This window comes from Oncorhynchus tshawytscha, linkage group LG03 (genome assembly GCF_018296145.1).
Source record: "Oncorhynchus tshawytscha isolate Ot180627B linkage group LG03, Otsh_v2.0, whole genome shotgun sequence".
Lineage (NCBI taxonomy): Eukaryota > Metazoa > Chordata > Actinopteri > Salmoniformes > Salmonidae > Oncorhynchus > Oncorhynchus tshawytscha.
The window spans coordinates 56,474,102-56,483,657 of record NC_056431.1 but is presented as its reverse complement, the minus strand read 5'-3'; the positions used below and the strand labels follow the sequence as shown (position 1 = coordinate 56,483,657).

The 9,556-nt window shown below is 42.7% G+C and overlaps 1 protein-coding gene across 1 annotated transcript in view; it reads left to right on the top strand.

The window, feature by feature from the left end:
• Positions 1 to 395: 395 nt before the first annotated feature.
• The window catches only part of LOC112239243 (calcium/calmodulin-dependent 3',5'-cyclic nucleotide phosphodiesterase 1A-like), a 63,820-nt gene continuing 54,659 nt past the window's right edge, over positions 396 to 9,556 (top strand). The window contains exons 1-2 of the mRNA XM_042319708.1: positions 396 to 888; positions 6,884 to 6,910. Coding sequence (XP_042175642.1) covers positions 782 to 888; positions 6,884 to 6,910 — 134 coding nt within the window. The 5' untranslated portion in view covers positions 396 to 781. The remainder of the gene's footprint in view (positions 889 to 6,883; positions 6,911 to 9,556) is intronic.

The window sequence follows — 9,556 nt, the reverse complement described above, 5'->3', positions numbered from 1 at the left end:
CAGCTGACACTAATTGTACATCCCTAGCGTCTCTCAATGTATCTGCCTGGACAAACGGAGCGGATGTGATGTGAGATCCATAGAGGATACTGCTGCTACAGCTTCTGATGAGCATTTACTGGCCACATCACGTTACACTGGATCTGGATGTGAACAAATGCAACTGAACTCTTCTTGATGAGAAAGGAATCTCTTGCTCTGCGAGGTGGAGCCGCTCGCTGCTGCCTAGCTCTGGTCTCTCTGCTCCGCTCCTCTCTGAGAGTGATGAGAGTACAAGAGAGAGACGGGGGGAGAGAGAGAGAGAGGTAAAGAGAAAGTGAGAGGTACTAGAGAGAGAACCAGAGAGAGAGGGCGAGAGAACAGATAGATAAACAGAGAGAGAGCGTTACTAGACAGACAGAGAGAGAGAAACAGAGCGAGAGGTACTCTAGAGAGAGAGAGTGAACCATCTGACAGTCAGACAATGAATGTCAGTGTGTAGTGGAGAGTGGTTCATTTCTGCCTGCCTGACAGTGTGGCACTGTGTGAAGCAGCTGTCTCTTTTTCTGCTCTGATACTCTAATAGGCCAATAAGCGCAGTAATGCAGAAGCTGTAGAGCGGAGAGAAGAGACACAAGCCTCTTATGACTACAGTACAGGGATGATGCTTTGAGGACCAGACTGAGAAGTGCTCTGAGGATTCGGGGTTTCAGACTGCAGAGTGTAGACCGAGAGAGAGCTGCTGTGCTGTATATACCTGAGATACTGCAGTTAATCGCTGCACCTTTATAACACATTCAGCATGGATCTGGATGAACTGTGTACTTACACAGATGGCATGGACAACAGCTCCCTAAAGTACCCAAAGACTGAGCAGACTGAGAAAATGTGGATGCGACTCAAGGGAATGTAAGTTTTTTTTTCTTCTTCTTATCCTTCCTTTTCTTTTTTCATCTTTCATCCCTCCTCAGCGAGGAGCTGACCATGAGACGTGATCTGTCAGGGTGGTTGAACAAGTGAGATGCTTTCAAGCTCTTGTGTAGAAATGTTTATTTGTTGTAAGAACTGATGCAGTGTTTTAACGGCAGTTCTGACGCGTTGCTGCAGTATCTTTGTATTCCATCACTATACTGTATATCAGGTTTATTGGTATTCTTTTGTGTACATATTTGGTTTGTAAACAATACATTAGTTTGTATTCATTACTACTGTAGGTTTGAGAGGATTGTGTACATGATGTGATTTCAGTGTATGTATGTACTGTAGGTACACTAAATTAACAAAAGTATGTGGACACCTGCTCGTCAAATATCTCATTCATAAATCATGGGCATTAATATGGAGTTGGTCCACCCCTTTGCTGCTATAACAGCCTACACTCTTCTGGGAGGCTTTCCACTAGATGTTGGAACATTGCTGCGGGAACTTGCTTTTGTTCAGCCATAATAGCATTAGGGAGGTCGGGCACTGATTTTGGGCGATAAGGCCTGGCTCGCAGTCGGCATTCCGATTCATCCCAAAGGTATTCAATGGAGTTGAGGTCAGGGATCTGTGCAGGCCAGTCAAGTTATTCCACATCGATCTCGACAAGCCATTAATGTATACACCTCACTTTGTGCACAGGGGCATTGATATGCTGAAACAGAAAAGGGCCTTCTGCCAACTGTTGCCACAAAGTTGGAAACACAGAATCCCTCTAGAACATAATTGTATGCTGTAGCGTCACTGGAACTAAGAGGCAATGCCCGAACCATGAAAAACAGCCCCAGGCCATTATTCCTCCTCCACCAAACTTTACAGTTGGCATTATGCATTCGGGCAGGTAGCGTTCTCCTGGCATCTGCCAAACCCAGATTTGTCTGTCGGACTGCCAGATGGTGAAGCGTGATTCATCACGCCAGAGAACGCGTTTCCACTGCATCAGAGTCCAATGGCGGCGATCTTTACACCACTCCAGCCCACGCTTGGCATTGCACATAGTGATCTTAGGCTTGTGTGTGGCTGCTCTGGCCATGAAACCTATTTTCATGAAGCTCCCGACTAACAATTCTTGAGCTGACGTTGCTTCCAGAGGCAGTTTGGAACTTGGTTGTGAGTGTTGCAACCAAGAACAGAAGATTTTTACTCACTACGCGAATCAGCACTCGGTGGTCACATTCTGTGAGCTTGTGTGGCCTACCACTTCGCGGCTGAGCCGTTGTTGCTCCTAGACATTTCTACTTCACAATAGCAGCACTTGCAGTTGACCTGGGAAGCTCTAGCAGGGCAGAAATGGTTGACTTGTTGTAAAGGTGACATCCTATGGCAGTGCCACACTGAAAGTCACTGAGAGCTTCAGTAAGGCCATTCTACTGCCAATGTTTGTCTATGGAGATTGCATGGCCATATGCTTGATTTTATACACCTACCAGCAATGGGTGTGGCTGAAATAGCTGAATCCACTAATTTGAAGGGTTGTCCACGTACTTTTGTATATATAGTGTATGTATTTAGCGTGTGTGTGTACCCGTCAAAAGTTTGGACACACCTACACATTCAAAGGTTTTTCTTTATTTGTACTATTTTCTACATTGTAGAATAATAGTGAAGACATAAAAACTATGAAATAACAGATATGGAATGATGTAGTAACCAAAAAAGTGTTAAACAAATCAAAATATATTTGAGATTCTGCAAAGTAGCCATCTTTTGCCTTGATGACAGCTTTGCACACTCTTGGCATTCTCTCAACCAGCTCCATGAGGTAGTCACCTAGAATGCATTTAAATTAACAGGTGTGCCTTATTAAAAGTTAATTTGTAGAATTACTTTTCTTCTTAATGCGTTTGAGCCAATCAGTTGTGTTATGACAAGGTAAGGGTGGTATACAGAAGATAGGGCTATTTGGCAAAAAACAAAGTCGATATTATGGCAAGAACAGCTCAAATAAGCAAAGAGAATCGACAGTCCATCATTACTTTAAGACATGAAGGTCAGTCAATCCGGAAAATTGCAAGAACTTTGAAAGTTTCTTCAAGTGCAGTTGCAAAAACCAACGCTATGATGAAACTGGCTGTTGTGAGGACTGCTACAGGAAAGGAAGACCCAGAGTTATCTCTGCTGCAGAGGATAAGTTCATTAGAGTTAACTGCACCTCAGATTGCAGCCCAAATAAATGCTTCACAGAGTTCAAGTAACAGACATCAACTGTTCAACATCAACTGTTCAGAGGAGACTGCGTGATTCAGGCCTTCATGGTCAAAATGCTGCCAAGAAACCACTACTAAAGGACACCAATAATAAGAAGAGACTTGTTTGGGCCAGGAAACACAAGCAATGGACATTAGACCGGTGGACATCTGTAATTTGGTCTGATGAGTCCATATTTGAGATACAGAGTAGGTGAACAGATGATCTCTGCATATGTGTGGTTCCCACCGTGAAGCATGGAGGAGGAGGTGTGATGGTGTGGGGGTGCTTTGCTAGTGACAGTGATTTCATCAGTGATTTCTTTAGAATTCAAGGCACACTTAACCTGCATGGCTACCACAGCATTCTGCAGCAATACGCCATCCCATCTGGTTTGCGCTTAGTGGGACAATTATTTGTTTTTCAACAAGACAATGACCCAATGCACACCTCTAGGCTGGGTAAGGGCTATTTGAACTAGAAGGAGAGTGGTAGCGCTGCATCAGATGACCTGGCCTCCACAATCACCCGACCTCAACCCAATTGAGATGGTTTGGAATGAGTTGGACTGCAGAGTGAAGGAAAAGCAGCCACCAAGTGTTCAGCATATGTTGGAAAAGCATTCCTTATGATGCTGGTTGAGAGATTGCCAAGGGTGTGCAAAGCTGTCATCAAGGTGAAGGGTGGCTACTTTGAAGAATCTAAAATATATTTTGATTTGTTTACCACTTTTTTTTGGTTATTACATGTTTCAATATGTGTTATTTCATAGTTTAGATGTCTTCACTATTATTCTAAAATGTAGAACATTTGTAAAAAAATAAAGAAACCCCCCTGAATGCGTTGGTGTCCAAACTTTTGACTGGTACTTACTGTAACCTACTGTTTTTACAGTACATGAATGAACAAATTCATTAATGATTTAATGGAAGTAATAATGGTACAATATGTGTTCTTCAGCAGTTCTATTTTTTTAACCTTATAATCAATATGTTACCACATAAGATTGATTAAGCTAAATACAGCTGGCACTATGATTACACTAATTTGCAGTTGCATAATATGTCATTTTCACAGTTTACAACAAATGAATGGGTCGATTATATAGCTGTTAAACTTGTATCTGACAAACGTGTCGCAGTAGTAGCAAACTGTTTATCACTGAAGCTTATCTAAACTCATTATGTATTCAATAGTTCATTATAATGTGCACTCACAGTACACATGTTTACGCCCACACACACAATCCACTGCTGAAATCCCTGATCACATAGTCCTCAATCACACACTGTCCCCTGAGCATCTCTCTACGCACGCGCACACACACACACACACATCCGTTACAAGTATGGGATTACAAAAAGACGGTAACTGTAATCCGTTGTGCTGCAAGCAAAAATATTGCAATCAGATTACAGATACTTTGAAAAACTAGATTATTATTTCAAGGATTACTTTTAAATTCAGAAAGGATGTTTGCGCAAAAAAATATTTGACACTTCACTGTTTTCTCAATGATGTTCAAATCAGCATTGAACAATAGCGCAAATGATTTTTTTTGCATTTGAGCGAGTCTGACCACAAATCAGAGACCACTATGACGACACACCAAATGCGGGAAAAGAGCAGGAATAGGCTTTTGTAGGCTACTGTCTAAACTATGTCTTCCAATGGTGTGACTCCTGTCGGTATCCAAAGATTATCCAAATTGAATAAACGCTTGGAGGTAAAGATGACAGCAGTGGTGTAGTCTACGGCGATACGGATATCACTTATTATTGATATCTACATTGCGCGTTGATGTGAGTCACACTGCTGCTCTCTCATTTAGCTATTTGCGGTTTACGGATTGTGGTTGTTCACAAATCTAAATGTATATTTGAACCCAATAATAGTTGAATTCAATAAGTTTTATGATGCCTATCAATCATTGTTTTTGAAACCAGTGGACAGCAAGTAAACAATGTGCTCTTGCAACAGCTGCATAGTGAGGATCCCAGCCTTTGGAATAAACAGGGCAATCTGTAATAAAAGGTGCAATCTGTAGTTGCTACATTAATTTTTGGACTTCTAAATTATATATATTAATGTAAAGATATACTTTTATCATATGATTATATGTAGTAGAAAGCAATGGGTTAGAAGAAGCCTACATAACCAACCAATAAAGTAAAATGTAACATCCATGTATGGCCAGTTATGTATTTGTGTCTTCTTCTAATGCCTCTTAAGGGGAAAGTAATCTCAAAGTAACTGAATGTAATCAGATTACGTTACTGAGTTTAGGTTGTCCAAAAGTTACGTTACTGTTTACAATTTGGAACTAGTAACTAACGGATTACATTTAGAAAGTAACCTACCCTACACACACACACACACACACACACACACTGCTGTCAATGTAATCCCCTGAATACCTGTGGCTCACTGGTGTAGGAGACAGACAGTTGTGTTGCTATGGAGCAGAGTGGGGGAGGAGAGGGGTTATAAGAGGAGGGGATGGGAGAGGATAGGAGAGGAGGGGAGGGGGAAGAGAATAAAATAGCACTCTAGAGGATAGGAGAGGAAGGAAAGGAGAAGAGAAAAGTAAAGAGGATAGGATAGGAGAAGTAGAGGAGGGAGAGGATAAAAAGGGAGGAGAGGAGGAGAGGATAGAAAGGGAGAGAAGGAGAGCAGAGGGGAAGAAAGGAAAGAAGAGGAGGGGATGGGAGAGAGGGGAGCAGAGGAAAGAGAGGAGGGGTAACAGCGGGTAGAGCAGAGCAGATACCTGTATGTCCTCTTTAGGCGGCCTGATCTAAGTCAACACAGCTGGGGTAAGCGGTGATCGCTCGCTGGCTGGCTGATTGACGGACTGACTGGCTGCCTGATCTCAGATATTAAAATCCCTGCTCCAGCATTATAATCACCTCACACACACATGCACAGACTCACACACACAGACTCACACACAGACTCTCACACACACAGACTCATTGTATAGTCAGGACTCTCCACTGAGCACTTCTCCCCTCCCTGAAATGACATGATGTCACACTGAGCCTCTGTATAGGAATAGGCCACATACAGGGCTACATGTCAATTCAACAGTCTAGGGAAAATTTATTTTAAAATGATTGCGCTAAATTGGAGTGATTTTGCTCTTTTCTCATAACTTTTCTTGTTGAAGCTGTCTCTTGTCTTAATGCTTTAAAGTACAATTTCAAGCACTTTTTTATAAAATCTGAAAAAACATTTTGTGTGATGCATAATTTACTGCTGTTGAAATAATTGCTGTGAGTGTGATAATTCCAGTGATTCTTTTGCAACATTCCTCCTCTTCACTGGATCTTCACACCAGATTAAACACCCTGGTGAAGGTGTGTGTGTGTGTGTGTGTGTGTGTGTGTGTGTGTGTGTGTGTGTGTGTGTGCGTGTGTGTGTTCTCCACTACCCTATAGTTAGGAGATGAGTGACTGGAGAGGAGAGAGAGAACAAAAATGTACATGACTAATCTGAATCTCCTAGACCAGACTGCTCCAGAGCAGAAACACACTCATTATTTATATCAGGCTGTGTCTCAAATGGCACCCTATTCCCTATATAGAGCACTACTTTTGACCAGGACCCATAGGGAGGTATCTGTTTAAAAGTAGTACACTATGCAGGGAATGAGGTGCTATTTGGGACACAGCTCAGAGCGATGACGTACCATGTATGGCCTACTAATCTAATGTACACTCCTCATCTTGTTTTTCAGGCAGAAGTACAAAAACACGTCTCAAAGGTACGTCACATGGTATCTGTCTATCTACTCTCTCTCTTTGTATGTGTGTGTGTGTGTGTGTGTGTGTATACATATATATATATATATATATATATATATATATGTGTGTATATATACAGTGGGGAGAACAAGTATTTGATACACTAGCATGTAGAGGTCTGTCATTTTTATCATAGGTACACTTCAACTGTGAGAGACAACAAAAATCCAGAAAATCACATTGCATGATTTTTAAGTAATTAATTTGCATTTTATTGCATGACATAAGTATTTGATCACCTACCAACCAGTAAGAATTCCGGCTCTCACAGACCTGTTCGTTTTTCTTTAAGAAGCCCTCATGTTCTCCACTCGTTACCTGTATTAATTGCACCTGTTTGAACTCGTTACCTATATAAAAGACACCTGTCCACACACTCAATCAAACAGACTCCAACCTCTCCACAATGGCCAAGACCAGAGAGCTGTGTAAGGACATCAGGGGTAAAATTGTAGACCTGCACAAGGCTGGGATGGGCTACAGGAAAATAGGCAAGCAGCTTGGTGAGAAGGCAACAACTGTTGGCGCAATTATTAGAAAATGGAAGAAGTTCAAGATGACGGTCAATCACCTTCGGTCTGGGGCTCCATGCAAGATCTCACCTCGTGGGGCATCAATGATCATGAGGAAGGTGAGGGATCAGCCCAGAACTACACGGCAGGACCTGGTCAATGACCTGAAGAGAGCTGGGACCACAGTCTCAAAGAAAACCATTAGTAACACACTACGCCGTCATGGATTAAAATCCTGCAGAGCATGCAAGGTCCCCCTGCTCAAGCCAGCGCATGTCCAGGCCATCTGAAGTTTGCCAATGAACATCTGGATGATCCAGAGGAGGAATGTGAGAAGGTCATGTGGTCTGATGAGACAAAAATAGAGCTTTTTGGTCTAATCTCCACTCGCCGTGTTTGGAGGAAGAAGAAGGATGAGTACAACCCCAAGAACACCATCCCAACCGTGAAGAATGGAGGTGGAAACATCATTCTTTGGGGATGCTTTTCTGCAAAGGGGACAGGACGACTGCACCGTATTGAGGGGAGGATGGATGGGGCCATGTATCGCGAGATCTTGGCCAACAACCTCCTTCCCTCAGTAAGAGGATTGAAGATGGGTCGTGGCTGGGTCTTCCAGCATGACAACGACCCGAAACACACAGCCAGGGCAACTAAGGAGTGGCTCCGTAAGAAGCATCTAAAGGTCCTGGAGTGGCTTAGCCAGTCTCCAGACCTGAACCCAATAGAAAATCTCTGGAGGGAGCTGAAAGTCTGTATTGCCCAGTGACCCCAAAACCTGAAGGATCTGGAGAAGGTCTGTATGGAGGAGTGGGCCAAAATCCCTGCTGCAGTGTGTGCAAACCTGGTCAAGAACTACAGGAAACATATGATCTCTGTAATTGCAAACAAAGGTGACTGACATAACAGGAGAAAAAACCAAGGTTGCCAGGTGCACGGTGTTTCCTCCGACACATTGGTGCGGCTGGCTTCCGGGTTGGATGCGCGCTGTGTTAAGAAGCAGTGCGGCTTGGTTGGGTTGTGTATCGGAGGACGCATGACTTTCAACCTTCGTCTCTCCCGAGCCCGTACGGGAGTTGTAGCGATGAGACAAGATAGTAGCTACTAAACAATTGGATACCACGAAATTGGGAAGAAAAGGGGGTAAAAATGAGAAAATAAGAAATAAAGAAAAAAAGAAGTGTACCTATGATAAAACATTACAGACCTCAACATGCTTTGTAAGTAGGAAACACTGAAGATTTTGCAGGTTTTCAAATACTTGTTCTCCCCACTGTACAGTGCCTTGCGAAAGTATTCGGCCCCCTTGAACTTTGCGACCTTTTGCCACATTTCAGGCTTCAAACATAAAGATATAAAACTGTATTTTTTTGTGAAGAATCAACAACAAGTGGTACACAATCATGAAGTGGAACGACATTTATTGGATATTACAAACTTTTTTAACAAATCAAAAACTGAAAAATTGGGCGTGCAAAATTATTCAGCCCCCTTAAGTTAATACTTTGTAGCGCCACCTTTTGCTGCGATTACAGCTGTAAGTCGCTTGGGGTATGTCTCTATCAGTTTTGCACATCGAGAGACTGAAATTTTTTCCCATTCCTCCTTCCAAAACAGCTCGAGCTCAGTGAGGTTGGATGGAGAGCATTTGTGAACAGCAGTTTTCAGTTCTTTCCACAGATTCTCGATTGGATTCAGGTCTGGACTTTGACTTGGCCATTCTAACACCTGGATATGTTTTTTTGAACCATTCCATTGTAGATTTTGCTTTATGTTTTGGATCATTGTCTTGTTGGAAGACTAATCTCCATCCCAGTCTCAGGTCTTTTGCAGACTCCATCAGGTTTTCTTCCAGAATGGTCCTGTATTTGGCTCCATCCATCTTCCCATCAATTTTAACCATCTTCCCTGTCCCTGCTGAAGAAAAGCAGGCCCAAACCATGATGCTGCCACCACCATGTTTGACAGTGGGGATGTTGTGTTCAGGGTGATGAGCTGTGTTGCTTTTACGCCAAACATAACGTTTTGCATTGTTGCCAAAAAGTTCAATTTTAGTTTCATCTGACCAGAGCACCTTCTTCCACATGTTTGGTG